This window comes from Peromyscus maniculatus, chromosome 3 (assembly GCF_049852395.1).
Source record: "Peromyscus maniculatus bairdii isolate BWxNUB_F1_BW_parent chromosome 3, HU_Pman_BW_mat_3.1, whole genome shotgun sequence".
Lineage (NCBI taxonomy): Eukaryota > Metazoa > Chordata > Mammalia > Rodentia > Cricetidae > Peromyscus > Peromyscus maniculatus.
This window is the reverse complement of record NC_134854.1, coordinates 51,431,482-51,456,284: the sequence shown is the minus strand read 5'-3', so window position 1 is coordinate 51,456,284 and position 24,803 is coordinate 51,431,482. Positions and strand designations below refer to the sequence as shown.

General features: G+C 42.2%; 2 protein-coding genes across 12 annotated transcripts in view; one reads left to right on the top strand and one right to left on the bottom strand.

Moving 5' to 3' along the window:
- The first annotated feature begins 213 nt into the window (after nucleotides 1–213).
- Ndufb2 (NADH:ubiquinone oxidoreductase subunit B2) lies at nucleotides 214–7,903 on the top strand. 2 transcript variants are annotated; one of them, XM_006990401.4, is made up of 4 exons: nucleotides 214–373; nucleotides 3,686–3,830; nucleotides 6,730–6,827; nucleotides 7,831–7,903. In XM_006990401.4, exons 1-3 carry the CDS (start codon nucleotides 276–278, stop codon nucleotides 6,802–6,804), a joined length of 318 nt encoding a protein of 105 aa, XP_006990463.2. In that variant the 5' UTR covers nucleotides 214–275; the 3' UTR covers nucleotides 6,805–6,827; nucleotides 7,831–7,903. The 2 variants fall into 2 exon arrangements, with proteins under 2 accessions (XP_006990463.2, XP_006990464.2); XM_006990402.4 differs by having other exon boundaries at nucleotides 6,730–6,831.
- Nucleotides 7,904–12,982: 5,079 nt separating this feature from the next.
- Braf (B-Raf proto-oncogene, serine/threonine kinase) overlaps nucleotides 12,983–24,803 on the bottom strand; it is a 137,919-nt gene continuing 126,098 nt past the window's right edge. For 7 of the 10 annotated variants that reach the window (XM_042273090.2, XM_076566486.1, XM_042273097.2 and 4 more), the window contains 2 exons: nucleotides 23,122–23,275; nucleotides 12,983–19,954 (listed from right to left, as the gene is read on the bottom strand). In XM_042273090.2, coding sequence (XP_042129024.2) covers nucleotides 19,932–19,954; nucleotides 23,122–23,275 — 177 coding nt within the window. In that variant the 3' untranslated portion in view covers nucleotides 12,983–19,931. Of the gene's footprint in view, nucleotides 19,955–23,074; nucleotides 23,276–24,803 lie in introns of all 10 variants that reach the window. The other 3 variants (XM_076566487.1, XM_076566490.1, XM_042273100.2) reach the window with 1 other exon arrangement.

The window sequence follows — 24,803 nt, the reverse complement described above, 5'->3', positions numbered from 1 at the left end:
GCGAGGTCAGACAGGAGCACTTTGCCAGGCTGCGTCACGAGACAGCCCGAGTTCCTCCCGAAGGACAGCCTGTCCTCCCGTTAGGCCGGAGTCTCCAAGGTGGGCCAAATAGAAGCTAGAGCGGCCACAGGCGCCAACAGTCCCCTTGAGCATGACCCTTGCGGCCCACCATCCGCCCAGGTAGAGACGGGCGACGCCGTGACGTCACGGGGCGGGACTTGGGGAAGTGACGCATCAGGGTGGGAGGGCTGGAGATCGGTCCGTTCCCCGCTAGTATGTCTGCGCTGGCGCGGCTGGCACCTTTGGGTCGCGTCGGAGGCCGTCTGCTCCGGGGCTGCGGCGCGCGGGCGGCTGGAGGCGGTGGAGTCCGTCAGTGAGTGTCGGGTGGGCATGAGGGCGCGGCTGGCTCCAACCACCAGCGCTGCTGGCCCGACGCCGTCACCTTGAGGCTGGCGCCCGGGCGGGTGCGTGCGCACTCTGCTGCCCCCCCCCCCCCGAGGAATGCTGGGTCTTGTAGTCTGCCTGGACCGAGACAGTGGCCCAACGAGATCGGTGGGGTGGAGGGGACGGGCTGGCACGGGGATCCCAGGGGAAGGCATGAACCCAGCCTCGCACAGTCCCCGGGACTGACTTTCCGTGTAGCCGGGCAGTGGGGGTCGGGAGCGCAGGGAGACGGGTAGAGATGGGCTCTGAGACAAGTGAGGGCCGGACGGGGAGTGCCCTGGAGAACTGAGGACTTTCCCTAACAGTCCTGGGCAGCCACGGGGACACCTTAAGGCAGGAAGGTAGTAAGTCCGTTATTTTTACCGTTAGGTACATTGAAGTCTTAATTCTTTTATCCTCTGGAGGATGCCTCCAGTCCAAGCTCACTCTAAATCCTTAGCTTGGATTTCCCTTACCTCCAATTAGGGAAGCGTTCTTAGGTCCCTAGCCCTTAGTTTGGGTTTTGGGGCTACACAGGTCTGACCCAGGTAGAGTTTGGGTGCAAACAAGTTTCAGTTTCTTTCTCGTTGGTTTTTTTTTTTTTTTTTTTTCTTTCTTTCAAGACAGGGTTTCTCTGTGTAGCTTTGGAGCCTGTTCTGGAACTCATTCTGTAGCCCAGGCTGCCCTCGAACTCACAGAGATCCACCTGGCTCTGCCTCCCGAGTGCTGGGATTAATGGCGTGCACCACCACCGCCCGGCTCTCGTTAGTTTATTACTCTTTCATCTATTTATTATGGTACTACAGCTTGATTCAGAGGCCTAATGATTAGACAGCTTGTCTCGGGTTGGAGCCTGAGTCTCCTAGCTGCCTGAATGGACTCCCTATGAATGTCAGCCTCAGTAATTGCTTCCCAGGCATTTGTGCTTGGTTAGCAATGCTCGAAAATGGACTTCTTATTTATTTTATTTCATTTAGCATCCTATTTTTTTAATGTATATGAGTGCTCGATCTGCATGTATGCCTTTTGCCATATCCCATTATAGATGGTTGTGAGCCACCATGTGGTTGCTGCAAATAGAACTCAAGACCGGGAAGAACTGCTGAGCCATCTCTCCAGCCCCCTATATTGTTTATTTTAATTGGAAGGGTTTTCAGAGTGTCTAGTTTGCCACAGTGCATGTAGCCGGGTTTGTAGCATGACATAATCATCTAGGTATTTGTTGAGAATTTACATTTCTTTTTTCTTTTCTTTCTTTTTTTTTTGTAAGATTTATTTATTTATTATGTGTACAGTGTTCTCCCTGCACGTATGTCTGCAGGCCAGAAGAGGGCCCCAGATATCATTACAGATGGCTGTGAGCCACCACGTGGTTGCTGGAAATTGAACCCAGGTCCTCTGGAAGATCAGCCAGTGCTCTTAACCTCTGAGCCATCTCTCCAGCTCAAAAATGTGCATTTCTTAATCATGATAATAGTTGTTGTTATTGTTTTTCTCTCCCTAAAGTTGTTGTCTTTCATCCCTTTGTTCAATCCCCTTTCCTCCACTTGGGGCTGGGGATGTAGCTGAGTTGTTAGAGTGCTCGCCCAACGTAGGTTTGATCCCCTGCACTTCCCCAGAAACCCCTATAAAGCAGGGGTGAGGTGACAGATCTGTCACCCCGGCATTTGGGGGGTAGAGGCAGTGGATCTGAAGTTCAAGATCATTTGTACGATGGACCATGTTCCAGGCCAGCCCTGATACTTTCTAATGAGTGGCTTCCCTGTTTTAGCTCATAGTTAGAAGGTCACTCCTGTAATAACAAGATGTGTAGAGTTGCCATGGTGGGTTTGAACTGTAAGCGTAGCATGATGCAAAGCTTACTTTAATGAAGTTACTGACCTGCCACTTACATGCCTAGCTTGCAGCTGAAGTCTAGGAAACCTGTTGTTACATTGGGTTACCCAGTACGGCTTGTTTACATAAAGCGATATTGACGCACACAGCTAGATCTTGAATAATTAAGCAGTGGCACCTGACAGTGGCTTAAAGTAATAGGTTAGCAAGTCCTGTGGTTCCAGTGCTGGGGCGGCTTTGGCAGAGGATGAGGAGTTTGAGGCTAGCCTGGGCTACACAGTAATATCCTGTCCATAAGAGAATAGAGCATGGTGATAACACTCCTTTAAGCTCAGCATTTGAGAGGCAGAGGCAGAGGCAGAAGGATCATGAGTTCCAGACTAACTTGGGATGAATAGTGAGTTCAAGGACAGCCTGTACCACATGGTGAGTGGATGCCTCATTAAAAGTCACCTCTCACACCATTGAGATTTCATTCAGAGCCTTCCAAATGAAGGTGCTAGAGGTTGGTAAATGTTACACAAAAATGGACCGTTATCATCAAGCTGCTTTGACGACGATTGGAATCCCGATGAAGGGTTGTTTTTTTGTTGTTCTTTTGTGTCACTGGGTACTGAGCCCATGGTAGGCAATCACTGTACCATCGAGCTACATCCCCAGCACATGAGTTATATCTTTGGTTCATAAAATGAAAAACAAAACCGGAAAAAATAACTAGTGTTATTTGCTTGTAGGCAACATTCTTGGGCTTTGTCATCAAAATACATGTGTTCAATTTATGAAACAGTGAATCACAGCTTCTGTCACATAAAGTTACAAATATTCAGAGAACAGATAATGGTCATAAGTCCAGTGTGGTACCTGCACATGGTGAATACTCAATAAATACCTGCCAGCAGTCTTTTAGAATGAAAGAGAATAATAAAAACAGCCCCAGCTTGTCAGCAGCTATCAGGGCTGAAGAGTTAGTTCACTGGTGAAGACAGGAGCTGTAGGACCTGAGTTCCAATGCCGGCACTCAGAGGACAAGCCAGGAGTTGCCTTCCGCACGTGCTATAGGGACAGTCAGAGGATCCCTGGGCCTTGCTAGCCACTGACCTAGCCCCGGGTTCAGTGGAAGACCTCTTCTCAAGGGAATGAGGTAGAGTGATTGAGCAAGACACTTGATGTCCTCTGCTAGGAGAAAAGACAGCAGGGAAGAACCATACATTGGCCTCTTGTCAGTACAGCCAGTTTTCCTGGTCTCCATTTTTAAAGCAAGCTAAATGAAAAACGAGTATGGGAAGGAAGCGGGAGCCGGTCGGTCTCTATTTTGGTGTAGATGAGATGTGCTAGCTTCAGTTTTAAAGATGCATCTGAAAGCTGAAAGACTTTCTGCTCTGGAAATGCACTAAGAAGCCGTTTTTCGTATTGCTTTTTCTCCTAGTGCTGGCAGTGATGTGCACATTCCGCCCAAGTACAGGGAGTTTCCCCACCTTACACGAAACCAGAAGATCCAGGCTGAGTTCATAAGCTCACTCATGTGGTTCTGGATTCTGTGGCGCTTTTGGCATGACTCGGATGCTGTGCTGGTAAGTGCGGGAGAATGGTTCTAGTCCTGATCTGAGAGCAGGAGAGAAAGATGGCATGGCTAGCTTAGCTTGTGTGTAGATATCCTGTCCTGTCCAGGTGTATCCCTTTTCCACCATATTGTCTTGTTACCTAGTGAAACGTCGTTTTTGGACCTGTTTCCGTGGTGATGTACATTGGGGAGATCTGTGATTTATGGTTTCCATTAGGTTGCCAGGTAGGGGAGGGGGCTAGAAGTAATTCTTTTATGATTGGTGAGTTAACAATTATCTTCATTTGTAGCTTAAATTTCACATTTAACTTTTCTGTTTGAGCCAGGTATTTTTCTTCTTCTTTTTATTTATTAAATTTTTCATTTATTTTATATACCAACCACAGTTTCCCTTCCTTCCTCTCTTCCCATTCCCTCCCCCCACCTCCTATCTACCTCACTCCCCATCCACTCCCCATTCAGAAAGGGGCAGGCCTCCTTTCTGACCCATGGGGGTCAAAAAAGCATGGCACATCAAGTTGAGGCAGGGCCAAGCTCCTCCCCCTGCATCCAGGCTGGGCAAGGCAACCCGGCCTGGGGAACAGGTTCCCAAAAACCATCTACGTGCCAGGGACAGTTCCTGAACCCACTGCTAGGGGCCCCACAAACAGACCAAGCTACACAACTGTCATATACATGCAGAGGGTCTAGATGGGTCTCATGCAGGGTCCCTAGCTGTTGGTCCAGAGCCCGTGAGCTCAGGTCAGCTGTCTCTGTGGGTTTCCCTGTCATGATCTTCACCCCACCCCCTGGCTTGTACAGTCCCTCCTCCCTCTCTTCAGTGCTTGGCTGTGGGTCTCTGTATCTGCTTCCACCAGTTAAGGAGGAAGGCTCTCTGTTGACAATTAAGGTAGTCACCAATCTGGTTACAGATGGCGGCCAGTTCAGGCACCCTCTCCGATATTGCTAGGAGTCTTAGCTGGGGTCGCCCTTGTGGATTCTTGGGAATTTCCTTGGCTTAACCCTAGAATTCCCCCCTCTATCAAGATATCTCTCTCATTACTCTCCCCCTCCCTCTGTCCGTCTGTCCGTCCGTCTGTCCCCCAACTCGACTAACCTGATCCTTCATGTTCCCATCTCCTCCCCTTTGCCCATTCCTCCCCCCCCTCCAAGTTTATTCAGGAGATCTCATCTATTTTTCCTTCCCAGGGAAACCCATGTGTCCCTCTTAGGGTTCTCCTTGTTAGCTAGCTTCTCTGGAGCTGTGGGTTGTAGTCTGGTTATCCTTGGCTTTACATATGATATCCACTTATGAATGAGTACATACCATGTTTGTCTTTCTGAGTCTGGATTACCTCACTCAGGATGATTTTTTTCTAGTTCTATCATTTGCCTGCAAATTTCATGATGTCATTATTTTTTACTGCTAAGTAATACTCCGTTGTGTAAATGTACCACATTTTCTCTATCCATTCTTCAGTTGAGGTGCATCTAGGTTGTTGCCAGGTTCTGAGCCAGATATTATGTAGCCCAGGCTGTCCTCAAACTACCCATATAGGTAGGACTGGCCCTTCACTCTCAATCTTCCCCTCCCTGCCTTCTAAGCAGTAGGCAGGCACCACCACACCCAGCATTAAGTTCTTTTAAAATGTCGAACATCCTCTTCTCTGTCCAGAGCCCAGAGCAACCAGATTGGGGAGTACTAGATAGAAGTTAATTTGTCTTGGGAAGGGGAGTTATTGTCACATTTTTTTTTTTTTTTTTTTTTGGTTTTTCGAGACAGGGTTTCTCTGTGTAGCTTTGGAGCCTGTCCTGGAACTCACTCTGTAGCCCAGGCTGGCCTCGAACTCACAGAGATCCGCCTGCCTCTGCCTCCAGAGTGCTGGGATTAAAAGCGTGCGCCGCCACCACCGCCCAGCTTATTGTCACATTTTTACATGGACTCCTGTTTGCTAGGAAATTACATCTTTAAGACACTGAAATCTTGAGGTTGGTTGAGCATGAATGAGTTCCCTGTGGTCTCATCTCCAGCACTAAAAAAAAAAAAAAAAAGGCAACAAAGATGGGCATTGAAATTTATAGGTCCAGGACACTTTGCATTTTGGTAAATTTGGGTTTGTTTTCAGGATAGGTGAAAAAAAAAATCCTCCAATTTAAATAACAAAACTGTTTTTAGCTGGCAATATGGCTTAGCAAGTAAAGGCACTTTAGTCAAGCCTGACAGCCCGAATTCCGTCCTGGAATCCATGTGTTGGCAGGAGAACTGTAAGTTGACCTAAGTTAACGGTCCTCTGACTGTCCAAGGTATGCTGTGGCATGTAGGCAAATACCCACGTGCATGATAAGGAAATGTAAACAATACACAGGGTTTGATGGGTTCAGAAGCATTAGGATGCTCTGCTTCTGTCCTCTTGGAACTTTTCTGTGCCCTTGCTTCTCAGGAGGGGCTGCTTGGGCTGCACATTTCCTGCTGGAGACATCTGCATTTCACTACAGTTCGGCCGTCAGGAGTATTCGGCTGTGGGTAGTAGAGGATATTTCAGCCAGATAGGTCTCCAGGTCAGGAGCGAGTGCTGCCCCTGGAGGCTCCCGAATCTCATAGTCGGAGTTGAAGGCTTTTGAAACATTTTGTTTTGCCAGGACTATGAGAAATTGCTGAGATAAGGAATATACATGCGTATATATCTGTGGCCTCCATTTCCTCCTCCTCTTCATCATAAACACTCAATGACTTAGGCTGCCACCTCTGAAATTTCAAGCCACTGTGTGTAATGGGCAGATTGAAGTGGGTTGAGTCACTGATTAGTTCTCATGTATGGCAGGTGCTGGCTGTAGTAATTACTGCAGTCAAGATTTATCTTGGAACTTAATTAGCTGCATTTATTATTACAAACTCTTGACTTTGTTTTCTTTTGCCTGGTTGTCACCAGGGCCACTTTTCGTACCCAGATCCTTCACAGTGGACAGATGAAGAATTGGGGATCCCTCCTGATGAAGAGGAGTGAGAGCATAAACTCAACCTGTACAAGTAGGTATGCCCTAACGTCTTGTTTTTAATTTTTTTTTTCTTTCGAGACAGGGTTTCTCTGGGTAGTTCTGGTGCCTTTCCTGGAACTCACTTGGTAGCCCAGGCTGGCCTCGAACTCACAGAGATCCACCTGGCTCTGCCTCCCGAGTGCAGATTAAAGGTGTGCGCCACCTTCATCCGGCTTGTGTTGCACTCTTGATGGCCTTAACCATGCATATCCTAACAGCCACAGGTCTTATCTAATTCCTGCCTAACCATTTTCACACTGTTAGCCTGCACCCCTTTACTATCTTCTTTCTATTTGTCATATATTAAAAACAAAAAAGTATTTTTAAAGTTAGGTTACAGTTTTTGGTTGCTATCCACTCACTGAATAAAGATGGATGAATTCTGCATGGTCAAGTCTCTGGGTTCAGTTGCCGGTGTAAAACAAAGTGCAGCAAAACCGAGACCCCAGGTTGCTGGTCTGTTCCTGCAATTCCAGCACTCGAGAGGCAGAGGCAAGAGGATAGGGATCAGATAACGAGACTGCAGAGAGAGTTGGGGCCAGCCTGAGCTAGTTAAGACCCTGCCTCAAAAACAAACAGCCTGGCTGTGGTGGCACACTCCTTTAACCCCAGCACTCAGGAGGCAGAGGCAGGTGCATCTGTGAGTTCGAGGTCAGCCTGATCTAAGAGAGAGTTCCAGGACAGCCCAGACTACACAAAGAAATCCTGTCTTGAAAAACAAGACAAAAGAAAAGAAACCAGCTCTGTGCTGTTTCCTGGACTATAGTGGTTGGTTAGAGCTGATGATGGTCTGTGGCTGTAAAAGCATGCCCTACTCTCACTTGGAATTAACTACTTTAATAACGGGACTAGGAAGGGTGAGTTTGCTTTTCTCTTGAAAAGCTATTCAGTCAGAGCTCAAAAAAAAAAAATGCTTGAATAATTGGATAAATAAGATTATGGATTTGGATTAGTAAATGTAATAGTTCTTAAAACTTACTTTTCTTTCCCTACAGGAACAAGGTGAGAAGTCTGAAGAAATTACAGCCTTCATATTTAAAGTTGTAAATTAAAGTGGTTTGCCAAGGATGAGGAACTGAGTTGTTTCTGGTCACGGCTGGCCTTCATTCTGTTCTCTAACTGCTTGCTGGGCTAAGTGGTGTGTGCCCTTTCAGCTCATCCTCGTGGGTCCCCTATGATGTAGGTAGGCGTTATCTCTTTGAGGCTCTTAGGAACTCGGAGATAGTTTCTTGTTTAGCATCACACACTGGTGAGTGGTTAGGTTATATCTGACTCCAGCTTATGCGTGACTCAAGTACCACGCCTCCTCCTTAGCTCATGCCCTAGTTACATGAGTGTTGACAGGTGATATGACCATAGAGCTGCTGCAGCTTGCTTGTTGCCCCAGAGGTTAGGGCTCAGCAGAGTCCATTCTTTTCGAATCTCCTGTAGGACTCATAAGCCATGCCTAACTAGGAATTTCTCAGGACTGGGGATAGGGGTAAGATTTTCTACTTTTTCCAAAGTTTTGTTCCAGGGTATTTCACTTTCTGTGGCATCATAGCAGCTATGAGGAAGATAGATTTTCCTCTACCCACATAGAAAAGTCTTGTGTAACAGAACTTGAGGACCTAACTACTTCATTAAGTTTTGACCACTTTAGTCTTGGGAATACAGTGCCAAGATTTGAATAGGGTTGGGGGTTGGGGGTTACACACCTATAGTTTTTCTTTTCTTTCTTTTTTTTTCTCGAGACAGGGTTTCTCTGTGTAGTTTTGGTGCCTGTTCCAGATCTTGCTCTGTAGGCCAGGCTGGCCCTGAACTCAGAGATCTGCCTGGCTCTGCCTCCCGAGTACTGGGATTAAAGGCGTGTGTCACCACCACCTGGCTTACACACCTATACTTTTAGCATTGTGGAGAGTGAGGCCAGAGGATTGTACCTATCTCAAAATCACACAGACAAAAAGATTCTGTTTTTAGAGGGCTTTAAGAAGGAATGACAAGGGGCTGGAGAGATGGCTCAGAGGTTAAGAGCACTGACTGCTCCTCCAGAGGTCCTGAGTTCAATTCCCAGCAACCACATGGTGGCTCACAACCATCTGTAATGGGATCTGGTGCCCTCTTCTGGCCTGCAGTCATATATGCTGTATACATAATAAATAAATAAATCTTAAAAAAAAAAAAAGGAATGACAGGTGATAAGTCAGTACTCTGAGATTTGCTCAGAGCTTGGATGATTTTGTACTAAGGCATTTTAACTGTACCCTGAGTAAGAAGGATTTACAGGAGTGTGTTTAGGAACAAGGTGACCCATTAAGGTCTAGATGAAGACCAGTTTTGTCTGAGAAAGCCTACTGTGGCTGTGAACAAGGAAGGAAGGGTGGGAATGGGAATGGTTGCTCGTTTGTGTTTGACTAAGTATTTTGACCAGTTTGTGGCAGGCCTTGGGCTGGAATGATAGGGTTTCCTGTAACATATAGTCTTCTACTTTTTCTTCAGTTTCCAGAGGTCTCAGTAGCAGAGAAGCTGAAACAACTAGAACAGCTGTCTCTTTCACTGGCAACCACAGTAATCCCAGCTGTGGCACTGGGGGCACTTCCATGGGGCGATGTGTTCACATCTGTGTGAGGGTGAGCTGTGCTTTCCGGGTCTCCTTATCTTCCCACTCCTTATGTGTAAAGCCACCTGGAACATGGTCTCCAACAGTGAATTTAAGCAGGATAATCCCCTTAGTTCTTTTCTTTAGAAGCAAAGAATTGCTTAATAGCAAACTTGAAATACATTCTTTTGTTTAGAAGAATGTTGGAATCCTCATTTCCATGTTTGGGCTGGGAAACTGATGCAAGCCAAATGTCAAAAACTCCCCAACCTGCTCAAAGAAATGCCCTTTACATGGCTGTATAGCACATGAGAAAATATTTAAATGGAAGAGGGTCCCAAAGAAACATTAAGTATAGCCATGTTTGATGGTGACATAATGGGAACTCACAGCAGATTGTCACACAGGCCGGACGTTATAAGCATGTGTTAGTTCATTAAATCTTCACAGTACCGTTTCTGTTTTATAAGATGGAGTTATGAGTAGATAGGTTGGAAATTTGCCAAGCCCAAACTGAGGTCCTGGCTGTAACTGTAATATGAGTACAGTCACTCTTGTTCCGTCAAATCTTAGTTTTTATACATGATTCAAAGTTCCCAAACAGTACTACTTTCTGTTTATTCTAGTATGTGGACTTCAAACATGACCAGGCCTGATGGCGTAGGCCTTTAATCCCAGTGCTCAGGAGGCAGAAGCAGGCGAATCTCTGTTGAGTTCGAGGACAGCCAGGGCTACACAGAGAAACCCTGTCTTGAAAAACCAAACACAAAAAGACATGGCCAGTGGAGACATCCCAAACTGGTTTTACAGCCCACTCATGGGCCTCAGTGTACGTGAGAGAGAAAGCATCCCAAGCTCTGGAATGAAATTGGCCAGATCTGATCTTAAGCTACCTTTTATTTGCTGAGTGTGGGCAAAGTACTTTATTTTAATCTCGTGCCTTAATTTCTCTATTTGTAAAGTAGCTTAGACCTATGGCTAGCACGAAGGAAATAATGTCTAGAGCAGTGGTTCTCAACCTTCCTAACGCTGACCCCTTGACATTTCGTTGCTACTTCATAACTGTAATTTTGCTACTGTTATGAATGTAATGTACATATCTGTGTTTTCCAATGGTCTTAGGTGACCTGTGGAAAGGGTTGTTTGACCCCCAGGTTGAGAACCACTGCACTAAATAGAAGCAGTTATATACTGTTTGCAATTAATTAATATTTTTTAGAACATTTTATCTAAGCTGGGTCTGATTTTCACAGGAAAGCCCCACACATGGAGACTAAGCTGTAAACTTTTCACAGATATGGTGCCACTTCTCTTCAAAAAACAAAACCAAAGAATAAAAACAAAAAACCAAAAAACAAAACAAACAAAAAAAAAACCCAAGCAAGTTTAGGGGCTCTCTTACTGGCTTCAATGAGTGCTGAGAGTGTATTCCAAAGTAAGTTTTAGGGTGAAGCTTGGTAGATAGCTAGGCTTTTGTAAACAAAAGATGAGGAATGACTCACAGCAATAGTGTAGTATGCTATAATTTTACTAGTTTCCTATGGCGTCTTTAATAAGTAGATAATAAGGCTGAGATAAGGCATTATATAAGAACACCTGTTAAATGCTATTACAGGGAGACACATGTCATTTTGTTTTTAAAGACAGGATTTTTTTCTGTGTAGTCTTGGCTGTCCTGGAATTCACTTTGTAGATCAGGCTGGCCTTGAACTCAGAGACCCACCTGCCTGTGCTTCCCAAGTGCTGAGATTAAAGGCAGTGTGCTACAGATGTCATTTTGTGTGGGAGCCCACAGAGGTTTCCTAGTGAGATCTGAGCTTGCTTTACCCAGCAAGGCTGCATTAGGGGTTGGCTCACCAGGTGTTTGGGATGGTCTGCACTTGGCTGTGCTGGGGGGAGGTCTTTTGCTCTACCCCTTGGCATTCCTTTAAAAAGCCCTTTAGAAGAGACAGAAGGGGCTGATTGGTTTTGACCCAGGCCCTCCCGAGGCTGTCCTGTGTTTCTGTCTCTCTCCTCTCTTATTTTTATCTAAATATTTGCTTCTGCCTGCTCAAGAGTACCCATGGGGAAAAAGTGGGGGCAGGCCTCCCACAATTTTGGTTTCACTTGTCCCCAAACTATTCTCTAGAACAAGCTGGCTCTTCTGCTTTCCAGTGCCATCTTTCCATCTACAGGATAGAAGTGTGTGCTGTCCAGGAAATGTCAGTAGACTAAGCTGCTGCTGTGCTGACCTACCTCAATAGCCTCCACTTTCTCCACTTCTCAGTGACTTACCTGGTTGATAAAGACAAGTGTAAGTGGAGCATTGTCTGGCAAGCATCCTCTTCTGTGAACTCTCTGTTGAGAAGTAAACACGCATTTCCATTTAGGTTTCATCTTGTCCTGATGGTTTCATTACAACACCATTGTGTACTGATCTTGGGTTCTGGCTGCATAGATTTAGGTGAGGCATGTCCTTCAGAGTTTCTTGGGATTAGGATTCTTTTTTTAATGACTCTCTATTAGTTTTGTGAGTTTGGGAGATTATCTATAACCCAGACAGTAAGGTATAATGACTACAGCCCTTTCAGAAGAGCTGGCATGGGAGAGTTTAATGTAAGAAAAACATCCACATTCTGGGGACAAATTTTATAGAAAACTTCCATGTAGGACACATTGAAAAGCAAAGCAGCAATAACTTGTAATCAGGAATGGTCATTTAGAAAACAAGTTCGTAAATACAGAATAACTTTTTCTTCAGTTGAGAAAACCATAGTTCAGAGAATGCTAAGTCTCGACAGCATCTTTAGGTTAGAGAGACATGTAGTGTGGAAAGGTCAGAAACAGGTCCCTGAAAGCCTGCACCCTCCTGGCAATTTTTCTGTCCTTTTATACTGTTCTTAGAGGGTTTCCAGGTGTGTAGTTTTAAAGTCATCTTTTTTTTCTGGAAACTGGTAGTTTGATGTTTTGTCTGAAGATATTTCAGGTGTTTTTCAAAATAAAGAGATTCTGAAATTAGATACATAATAAAGTCAGCCCATCCGGGGATCCATCCCTGAAAACGAGGTCAGCTTCAGATGTGTTTGTGTAGAGTCTGGTACTACAGAAAGTGTGTGATTGCAAGTTGTGTCACAAAGGGTTTTTTTTTTTTTTGAACAGTTCTGAGATAATTGAGATAATTTCTACACACCAGCTTGCCTCTTTTTGGAGACAGGTTTTCTCTGTGTAGCCCTGGCTGTCCTCAAACTCAGACATCCACCCACCTCTGCCTCCCAACTGATGAGATGAAAGGCGTGAGCCACCACCACCCAGCTAAAAGTTTAAATTATACTTTCAAGTATGTGGTTACACAGAGAACACTTACTTTAAGCCAGAGATGCAGAAGGTCATACAATACTTGAGGGTCATCACCAAAACTTGATAAAAAGACTACTACAAGTTGGCTAGACCATGCAGGAATCTGGCCAACTTTAACTTCTACCCATCAAGCAGCAATCAACATTTTGAAACAAAATGTGCATTTTAGCTTGGACTGTCAATAGCCAGTGACTACTATTATTCGATGTCAATGCTAGAAAATAATCTTAAGATTTCTCCATGCAGTCAATCTTTATTATAGCAGTATTCGCATATTCACATCAATTACATAGCACTTTTTTGGCCTTTTTTATAATACAGAGTTTTTAAATAACTTTACACAGAAATAAAGTTCTTCAATTTGATTTTCAGCTATCTTTTTATTTAATTCTCCATGCTTTCTATCCAAACTGAACAATATTTTCCATTATACAAATTTACATGAGAAAAACTCCAAAGTACAAATGAAGGGGCCTGAGCAGGAAAGAACTAAAGTAATAGGAAGTAGGTATAGAGAAGAAAAAAATTCAAGCAAACATTGAGGAATACGGGGTAAGAGGGAGACATCATCCATTTGATTGAAAATAAATGTCTTTTTCTTATGAATTGAAAAATAAGCTTTAAAAATAGTTACTCCATTATAATTTTTGCAAAGCAGGTATAGAGAGGTCTGTGGATAATGAAAAAGTTCCCCCCTTTTCACTGGGCACACCCCAGACTCCAGAGAACCTTTTTGAGTGGAACTGAGGTGACAAACCCAAACCTCTGGCAGTTACAGACAAGAGGAATGTGTAGGAGTTGCCATAGGTTTGGGTGGTGAAACAGGAGCCGTAACTCACTGCAGTTCAAACATGAAGCATTCCCTCTCCTCTCCCTTATTAGAGACTTGTCCTCAGACCAAGAAGTACATATGACCATTTAGAGTGAGGCTTGGTAGATGGCTAGGGTTGTCTCCTTTTTCCTGGTCTAAAGCCAAAGAGTGGTCTATTTAATAGAATCCAAGAGACATGAGTGGTGAAGTCCATCCCCTGATCAGTTAGCTGTATGACTATCTTAGGAGAGGCAAGTGCTGTAGAAGCAAAGGATCAGAAGTACACCCAACAATGGGAATACCATAAATTCTGCTACTGGGACACAGTCCTTCCAATAAGGTGACGTGGAAGCCAAACCAATGCTGTATTGTGGAATGGCCAAAGGAAATGACCCAAAGTGTTTTCAAATAAAGGGAGGAAGAGTACAGCATACACACACATACCTGGTATGTAAACTAATACAACATGAAGATAAATAAGACATCAAGGTTAGCCACTTCTACTGGTAATTAACATGTATAAAAAGGCATATGTTCACATAACTGGTTTTAGTCAGCAATAGAACATACATTAAATGTATTAGAAAGGAATGACTTAAAAAAAGTTCACAGCTTAGAATAAGAAGCACATTTATTGCACTCTTACATCGTATTTCAGGTGACTATAGTTCATCTCCCACCTTTAGTTTTTTCCTAAGTCCCAGACTGAAGTGTCACCCTACCTTATTTTGGTCCATTTCCTTCCATTTGTGCCTAGTCTGTGAGCTTTCTAGTCTGCAGTTTCTTCCTATGTAACTCATAGCCCAGCCAAACACACATGGGTCTTAAAACAACAGTGATTTTCAAGGCAAAAATAAGACTCAAACAATCACTCCCATCCCCATTCCAGCTCTGTAAACACACTTCACACGCTTCCCGTCTGTCTCCCCTGTGCACACTGTAGATGAGAACCGGCAATCATGGGTGCTGGCTAATGTACTCAGCCTGCCAGGAAAAGCAAATGATTTGCACAAAACATTTTTTGATACTCACAAGAATAAATATATTTCGGTTCTGTTCAAAGAGCATTTCAATCTACAGAATTCTCTACAAAAAAATGCACCACAAACAAAACAAAACAACAAGAAAAAAACAACAACACACTGGCTGTTGTCCTCATGCACAACTGGTTATATCACTGCAATTAGTCAAAATGGCTAAATAAAAGTAAACAATTTAGTGATACTGATTGAGTCATTAATAAAAGGGATAGTTGGAGTTGTGGAGACTGAAATAAAGGATTCACCTTTATCACTTTACTAAGGTGGTAACTAGGTGTCCCTAAGACAGAGAGAGAGAGAAACAGTGAGCGAGAGTTTTAACTTAACATTTTATATAAATGTGGATAAATGTGGCTCAGTGGTAGGATCCTTGCCTGTGCATACAAGGCCCTCGCTGCACACCCCAGTGAAAAGAAAAAAATTAGGACTTCAGATTCTACCTCAAACATACCTCATAGGAACTGTTACTCTTTCCTTTCAAATGACAAAAATTAGATCTGAATTTCAGTTTAAGTGTCTCTGCCCAAATGGAAGTAGAAATAAGTTAATCTGAAACTATTCAATTCTTGTCTGGTGTACTGACAGAACAAGCATCTGGTCAGCATCTTCAACTCTACCAGAGCTAGCAATAGGACCACAAATACACCAACCACTTCAGTCCCTTCTGGTATCAGCAATTCATCTTGGAATCTGAGTGAAACAGCTAAAGGACACACTGGGGAAAACATTGAGTTTCTTGGGGCTAGTGAGGAAAGGATGCAAGAACCACAGCATGGAGTGTCCAGTTTATATGCACTGGCCAAGTCTTTTACTACAATGTCCCTTTACAAAAGACACTTGCAGAGACGGCCCTGTCTTCCGCCATGCACCAGAGCGCTCAGTAGCACTAGCCAGCTTCATTTGCAAACAGGTCTTGGGAGGCAAGTTTACATTTCAAACTCTGAACACTCAGTGTCTAGGTTGGCAGCATTCTCTGGAAACAAATCAAATCTACAATGTGTTTTTTCTCATTGAGTTAGAACATGATTGCTGCCCAGCACACACTACTTCAAAACTAAACTACAGCAGTATCTTAAAATGTCAAACATTGTGTATAAAAGTTCCATGCTTTGAAGAGCCTATGGGAGTAGAAAAAGTTTCTCTAGAAATGTCACTGAACTGTATTTTCAACCTAGTTGCTCTATGTGGTAAATATTTCTGGCTATACTAGGGATTATGTGCTTTAAAAAAATAATTTTGTTCATTGAAAATTTACCATTTTCTCATGTTTTTCGATGTGATTTTGGCTATAAACTCTTTAGTGCAGTTATCTTCGCAGTCTAAATTGCACTCTAAAAAATATTAACACAGCTGAGTTAAACCAGACTGGCTGTTCTCTTCATAAATCACTGATTTCTGCTAAATGTTAGCTTGTTATTGCATCATGAAGGCACAGTAAAAGCATTTGGCAAATTGTCAAGGTGTTTTTCTCGAGCCTCCCTACACTGTTTCCCTCCTGTAAGCTGCCTGCTGTTTCTACTCACAGTGACCTTTCCATCTCTGGCTGTGGTTTTAAAAATAGCTTATTGGTTGACATCTGCTGGTCAAGGTGCTGGTATTAGAGCACAACAATGCCAACTTAGACAAAGAAGAGAATCTTATAAAAAGGGCATCCTTCTACCCTCTTAGCTGGGCAGTCTCTGTAGATGAACATCTGTGCACGTGACAAAGCTGTGGCCAACTCACTATGAAGGTATACTGTTTTGCCAAACCTACTACTGAAAGGTAGAATTATATCACGGTTAGCAAAGTGTTACCATAACTATTTAACTTCATGCAACTGACTGAAGGTTAAGATTCTGAAATATATTAAACAGACTCTGGCACCAATTCCAACAACAGATACTCTGAGCTACACCTTTAAAGAAAAAAATCTTCCAACAGTATCACTGCTTAAATGTATAATGCCCTTTAGGACAAAACGAGTGCTCACCTACAAGTACACATAAAAGTTAAAATTTTCTATCATCTTCATGTTCTAGAGCTCTTGACTTTTCATACTTTAAAATAAATAAATGTTCATTACCTCATTCTGAGGAGGTAGTTTTTTGAAGAGGTCACCTGATCCCTGCACTGTGTTTCCAACTAAAGCTAGATGCTGAGGTTTGCAAGAGTCTGGGAGGTGGATGTGCGGTAGGGACAGGTGAGATCTGAAGAGGGACAAACAGCAGCTCTGACAGTGCCTGACAAGTACAAGACATCACGTGATAAAAGAAGTGGGACTGCACCAAGACTGAGGAGTATTTACAAGATTTCTGGTTGACAGTGCTGAAGTCTTGAATTACATCTTTATATAATTCCTTCTCCCGTACCAGCATAAATCTAGCATACAGTTTATATCAGATCATCTTTGAGGATGCCTCATGCCCTCCCAGACCTCACATATGGACTTAAGAGATGGGCTGTTCAGGAACCAGAATCTGACAGTTACACAGAACATTTGCTGAAGATGCATATAAGTACAAATGACCACACTGGATACTCTAGTCACAAATTCCTTCTATAAACTACATTTTGAGGTTAATAATATCTCAGTGTCAAAAGTTTGGGTCCTGTAGCTTAATGGTGAAAAGGTCCATCAGGAATACTACATATTTAAAAACAATTCTATATAGTTGCTCTCAAACCTTTCCAAGACTTCACTCCTAACCCAAACAAAACAGACCTCAGGAAGCACTGCAACCACTTCATGGCCCGACAGCTCCAGCCTTACAAGACAGTGAAGCAGCCACATTCTGTCTATACAATTACTTATAAAGTGCTCTGCACAAACAAGGACTTCCTTGTATTTCCTTAGGAGCTCAACAAGATTATCTGCAGTCTAAGCATAAAAAAGAAAGAACCCAAAGGAAACCTTTCTCATGTTTGTAAACAAGAAGAAAAAAACTATCTGATAGAAAATAAGGAAGGCTTAAATATTTATTTCTACTTTTTATAATCTCTATTAAAAAATCTCTCAATCCCCTGAGCCTGGCTTCTGGGCACAGCTTCATTTAATATCAACTCCACTTTCCCTTTTCAAGTGAGATAGCAACCTACATTAAAATGAAAGAAGGATCCCTTTGCATTTTGTCTAGACCACTCACATGCTAAGCTCCCTCCTTAAGCTTGCTGGGCCCCCTCTTCCAGCAAGGAGGTGGCCCTGCACCAAGGCATGCCTTGGAGGCTCTAACTCCTCAGCAGGACCTAAATGTACATTGACGGCCAAAGCCTAGCTCTTTCTAGCTAATCCTGGGTAAAGGGAACAAAGCCATGCTAAAAAGCATTTAAAAGGGTAACAATGACTTTCAAAGAGTGGCACATCATATGCAGAGGCTATTTTTCATATCAGCATGAATCATTTTCATCTCAGTTTCTAACATTTTTAAGGTACTCATCTAAGACTTAAAAATGCATTGCTGCTAACTGATTAATGGGGATTCATAAAATTTTCAATAGCCTTTCTTTTTTGACAGATATTTTAGCAAAAATCATCTAGCTGTTTTGTATAGGCTTAAATATATAGTGGGATCATTATAATTTGAAACTTGAAATAATTTAAAATTCCATTTTATTTTAGATTCCACAGTATTTTTTTTTTCAAGTTCTTGGCTATAGTGTAGTTGCTAAGTACATCTCTTTTAGTTTGCATTTCTAAATTCAAGATTCAAGATTCCTGGATAAGAGAGGTACTGGCCATTAGTATATCCAGTCATTTTCTTTGCTACTATGGTAATTTATTACCCTTAAAGCCAAGGGAAGCTGTAACTTGGGTTATACTTTTGATCTGTGCAAAGATAAGATTTAGGGTTCTATAAAAAAAACAAAAAAACAAAACAAAACAAAAAACTGATGACAGGCCTCACACCTTCCTGCAACTCCAATGTCCCTAACAGTTCTATTTCTATCTAGGGAACTCAGCTACTAAATTACCCAACCTTCTGAAGACCAGGCTTGGGAAAAAAGGAAGGAGAATGACTGGAGACACCACCATTTTTATTTTAGGTTGCATATTATAGATCAAAGACTAGAAAGAGGATGTAGGGTGTAGTGTAGGCGTTAAGTTGGAAGAAACAATGGGATTGTTAGCGAAGATGTTAGTGTGGATCCAGCAAGTACCATTAATTTAAAAAGTATAAATAACTGTCATTATGCTAAGACTCCCCATAATTTTAGGTAAAGAAAAGGATAATAATCATTCTTTAAAAGTTGCTTACAATTAACAAAAATATAATTTTCAGGATATATATTCTGGTGGGAAGTATTCTTTTATTCCAATTAAACCTGAAAATTACTTTCTTTTATTAAAAATAAAAATAGACAAAAACTCAGAAATTAAAACCTGTACCTTACATTTAAATTACACTAATTTCTCACATTCAAAACTGTCAGTAAGCAGTTTTGTAGGCTTTTAATTAGATGCCGTCCATGGCATTTTGTGCCCTGGACAAGGTAGCCACATAAGTATTTGGTGACTGGAAGAGCTGAGAGGAAGCTATGGACTGTATTTTCCTGAGAATTTGCTACACTGTGGAGGAAGCAATCCCCCAGCCCTCATCTCTATTGCTGGACCCAATGAGAAAGAAGGCAATGTGTGCCAGCACTGTCCAGCCCGAGTGCTTAGGCAGAGCCCAGGGAGCAAGGCAACCGAAGGGGAGAGCTGGAGGTGAGGAAGAAGATGCAGCACCCCCTTTCTCGGCCCCCAACACAGTCTCTCCTCACCTCTCACCCTCCACTGAAATTTAAAGAGCTTCACTGTGACATTTGGTGAGGACTGAACAGGTGCTACACAAAGGGGATGCTGCATTTACTCCATCCCTCAGAAGTTAACGGTGGTGGATAGGGAAAGCACTCCACAACATATCCCAGAACAGGCAAGAACGATGCTTGGTGATTGAAATCGCCCCATCAGATGACCAGCCACAAACTGGTAGTTAGAAGGGCAAAGTTGACTGGCAGACTTTCCATAGCAGATTTCCCAAGCTGCAGCAGCAAATTCTTTCCATCATGCCTGACCACCAAAAGGGCAGAATTCAGGGTCTCTCCTCTTTCTTCCTGGGAATGGGCAGACTTGTGTGCACGTGACATTTGTGTTGAAGAAGGAACACGGGCAGCAGAGAATTCTGGTTCCTAAAACATTCTTCCCTCTTTTGTTGAATAAGAAATTCCACTCTGTTCCACACGAGCTTAGGCATTGAAAATTTTGTATCTTTTAGAAAAAGATGTGAGGAACAGAACTGTGTTTTGATGTTAACAAACTGTATAAACACAAGACTTAAGAAATAAAGAGCAGATGCTGCCATGATGGAGTGGTTACTTGAAGGCTGCAAATTCTCCTGTGGAGGGAGGACAAGAGCTGATTTTAAAAAGTTATCTCAAAAGAACTTCAAGATAGAAAAGGCTCACTTCAATTTCACTGAAAGGTGACTAGTTAAAGATATTACAAACCTTGTAACACAGTCACTAGTTGAAACCTCAATTCATTGGAATCCACAAAAGAACACAAGTGTATGTGCATGCCATGTAAAGATCAGCTCAACTGTATCAAGAAAATAACAGCTGCAGGGAGTTTCACAGCTGGGTGTCATGCTGCTGGTCAAGCCTCCAATTCATAGTGCAGGCAGGTGGGTCCCTCAACACACAAGGTCTTCCTACCTTGCCTCCTCAGTACTGTGATTACAGATTCTGTGCTACTTTGCCTGGTCCTAAATAATTATTGCTAATGACTGGTAGACTGAATCTTAAGATTACATGTTGAGAAGGTCAGCAAGGTGGTCTTTACCATGCCATCCTGGGGCCTCCTCTTCTGCTTGCTGGGATTACAGGTCTACCATTTTTCTCAGCTCTCTAAACAAGGTTTAATAATTAAGGTTTGCTTTCCTATTCTGAATACAGCTAATTGGACTGTAGACACTCTTTCCATCAAAGAGTCTTCTTAATGAGCAACTAACCAAGGCACCGTTGAGTTGAAAGACCAAAGAAGGAAGCTAAGCATAGTGGTTCATGCTTGCAATCCTAGTATTTGGCAGGCAGTGGTAAGAAAATCCAAAGTCCCAGGCCAGCCTGGGCTGCACAAGGAATTTGTTTTACAGATGAGCAACCTGGGGTTCAGAATGGTTAGGAAACTTGCCCAAAATCACACAACTTAGAAAAAAAAATTAAAAAAGGTCTAGAACAGAACATTTGGGTATAATCCTTTATGAGAAAACTAGAACTCATGACAAAACAAACGAACAAAATAGCACCACTAACCCCCCCCCCAAAAAAAAAAAAACATAGAGAAGCTGATTTAATTCTAGTGCTTCCTATTTTTCTAGATCTACATGATCTACACACCTTACCTATCGTATTTTAATATTCTTCCTTTTTGGCCATCCTGTGGCCAAATGTGGAAGGGGAAATCAAATATTATGTAATCTATGGGGGAATGCTTGGGTGTCTGGTTGCACATGAGTTTCTGAGCAGCTTGAGAGATTAGGAATGCCAATGCTGCTGAGAAAGGAGAAAAGAAGAGGAAGACAGGAGCGAGGAAAGGCTGGAGTGTGAGTGAGTCAAATGAAGATGGTAGAGTTCTGGGCACGGCAGTGCCGGGAAGACAGTGAACGAGGAGAGGAACGCGCTAGTAAAGCAGGTGTGAGGGGGATTACAGAAAGAGCTCCAGTAAAAAAAAAAAAAAAAAAAAAAAAAAAAAATCCTTCCATATACTAGGTTTCTTATGCTCAAAATGTCTGAGTATTCTATGAGCCAAGTAAATTTTGTAAAATTTTATATCGTTGCTACATGCAACGATATCTAACAATAAACTCATCTTTATGTTAAATGGAAGATTTAGAAATCATGATTTTGATGGTTTCTAATACATTACATTGTTTGATCTTCTTTTCTCATTTCTTTTTCCCATGTGGTGATCAAACACTATAGAAGCACTTGCACATTCTATAAAGTCAGCTACCACTGAGCTATATCCACAGTCCTAGGGTTTCTGAGACAGGGCCTTTATGTAGCCCAGGCTTGCCTTCAAGTTGTGATCCTCCTGATTCCAATGTACTGGCTTTTTATATTTAGAATAATGAATCAGTATATAAAATTGTGATGGCATTCTCAATGTATCCAAGTGAGGAACAAAAGACAAGTCATAATAATAAGCAGTTTCCTTATATGAAATATAAAAATGTAAATAAGGAAAGTATTTCAGAAGAATATCTGTGGTACTTAAACACTCAATTATCATTAAAGTTTTCCCAATTATCTGCTTATTGTTTTCAAAGGAGGATCATGCAAACATGATCTGTCTGTTGAATAATTATTTTTGCTTTGGGTTGTATTTAAGCATTATTACAACTGATTATCAGTAGGTTTTGGTTGCTAGGTGACTATGAATGAAGTAGAGATAGCAGGATATTTTAGAAGACCACATGATTCTACTTTTTTGCTTTTAGATTCTCTCCAAATCACTAGAAAATTCTATTCCATCATGGTTACATTATACTCATTTTCTATCCATAAAAACTGTAAACATTAGAAGTACTTCACACTGAAATGCAAGAAGAGAGTATCAGGCATTCTTTATGGGTGGGTTCTTGTACAAAGGGTATCAGGAAGAAAGTTATGAGACACAATGCTAAGTGACTGCTGTAACATACATAAAAAAGTAGGCATAATCTAATGTAATAACTTAAAAAATTACTTGGTGTGTGGCAACCAATTATCTAAAAGCAAACAGACACCCTAAAGATTCTCAGAATTTTGTAGTTTCTTTTGGGGAAGGGGGTGAGACTAAAGGGTAAGGCATTTGCAAAGACCTTTGACTTTTTTGCACATGTAAGACATCTAAGAACCTTAATTTGTACTCCCCGGTAAAAATCCAAAGTCAAGTCATGTTACCTATGTCAAATGTGCCACTGACTGACTGATATTTCTGGTCACTCACACCCAAAATTTATTAAAAGAAATTACGGCTTCAAGGAAATAAAAGACTTCTATACTTTCTAAACTGTAGTAAAAAGATACAGCTATAGGAAATGGGAAGAACAAACCCCAGGATTATTTATCGAGTTCGCATAGCTGACAGAGGCCAGCCTCCTGGGGACTCCCCACCTGTGAACATGGAGAGGGAGCCTCCCTTTTTCCGGATGTCCTACAAGTGACAGGTAATAACAAAAGCTGCACGAGCAAACTGAGAGAAACCTCGAGTTTAACAACAGGGATAACCAAGTGAACAAATCAAGTCAGAACAGGAAGTAAAGCCCCTGGAAGAGGCACTGAAAATGTTTAGCAGCATTTGTGTACTTTAACCCCTTGATGTTGAAAATTCAATGTTAAGTATGATTTTAAGATTTGGAAGCAATTCCTAAGTTTTTCAACACAAACACTCTTTGGCTCCCCTGTGTATAGCAGAGTTCCTAGTTAATTTAAGTATAAGGGAAATTATTCATTTGTTTTGGTTGCTACCTTACTTTAATGTCTCACTCATTTAGTTTGTTTCAATGGACTGGAAACGCACCATAGCCCCCTGCTTGGATGGGTGTTTTAGGAGACGCACAAGCATACAGACTAAAATCTTCCGTTTGGAAACCAGCCCGATTCAAGGAGGGCTCTGATGCACTGCGGTGAATTTTTGGCAATGAGCGGGCCAGCAGCTCGATGGAGGCGAGGATCTGTAAGGAAGAAGGCAGGCAGGGCGGGAACAAAGAGGGACAGAGAGAACAAGAAACAAAAAGCAGAATAAGAATTTGGGGTAGTATAAATCTTTAAGAGCTCATCATACTTATAATGAGATTTTTACCTGAGACTTTTTGTTTGTTTGTTTGTTTTTTTGAGACAAGGTTTCTCTGTGTAGTTTTGGAGCCTGTTCTGGAACTCACTCTGTAGCCCAGGCTGGCCTCAAACTCACAGAGATCCACCTGCCTCTGTTGGGATTAAAGGCGTGCACCACTACCGCCCAGCTTTTACCTGAGACTTTCCATTGTTTTCAGTATAATCAATGAACAAAAAGAAACTGGTATTTTCCCATAAACACAAGAGTCAAAAGCTAGCACAGTAACACAAGTTTTATATGCACACATAGCTGAATAAGTCACTCACAGTTTGTATTTCAGATCATTTGCCATCCCTGAAATGGTAAGTAAAAATTTAAAATCAATTACAAACCTGAAACTCTGGCTCTAGGGGATCCAATACCTTCTTCTGTCCTCCTCGGACATTCTCACAAACGACACACACACACACACACACACACACACACACACACACACACACACACACACACATTTTAGGGAAAAAAAAGATCTAAGTTAGGTGTGGTGGTATATACCTTTAATCCCAGCACTCGAGGCAGGGGCAGATGGATATCTTCAAGTTTCAAGCCACCCCAGGCTACATTTTGAGTGCCAGGTCATGATACCCTGGGATATCATGAAGTAAGAACCCATTATAGTATGTAGTTATAGTAAGAATATAATGTAAACCAGGCGGTGGTGGCGTATTCCTTTAATCCCAGGACTCCAGAGGCATAGGCAGGCGGATCTCTGTGAGTTCGAGGCCAGCCTGGTCTACAGAGCAAGGTCCAGGACAGGCACCAAAACTACATAGATAAACCTGTCTCAAAAAAACAAAGATAAAAAAATTAATATATAATAAAAATATATAAATATATAATATAAAGCCTAAAATAATAAAAATTAAAAAATAAGAAAATTCTAGCATGAACAGAAAATTTAGAATCTATTTTACCAGCAAGAATAATCCCAGGTCAAAACTGTCAGTAGAATTTTTATAAGTAAATTGTCAGAGGCAACATAGTATAAGATACTGAAGCACACTGAGTATAAAACAAAGAATCCAAGTGTGTTAACTGTACAAAAACAGTTGGGGAAAAAAAGAAATCAGTACCACCGTTTTGTTCTTCTTCATTGTTTATAAACTCATAATGGTTATTTTCACAAACAGAAGCCTTCTAAAGGATTTTTTTTGTTTGTTTGTTTTTGTTTTTCAAGACAGGGTTTCTCTGTGTAGCTTTGCGCCTTTCCTGGAACTCATGTGGTAGCCCAGGCTGGCCTCGAACTCACAGAGATCCGCCTGCCTCTGCCTGCGGAGTGCTGGGATTAAAGGCGTGCGCCACCACTGCCTGGCATTTTTACAGGCTTTTAACTATTTTAAAATATGTGAAAGGATTCCAAGATCAAA

Coding starts and splice junctions, on each gene's coding strand:
- Ndufb2 (XM_006990401.4), top strand. CDS start 276: ATGTCTGCGCTGGCGCGGCTGGCACCTTTGGGTCGCGTCGGAGGCCGT. Junction 374..3,685: donor GGAGGCGGTGGAGTCCGTCA/GTGAGTGTCGGG, acceptor TTTTTCTCCTAG/TGCTGGCAGTGATGTGCACA. Junction 3,831..6,729: donor ATGACTCGGATGCTGTGCTG/GTAAGTGCGGGA, acceptor GGTTGTCACCAG/GGCCACTTTTCGTACCCAGA.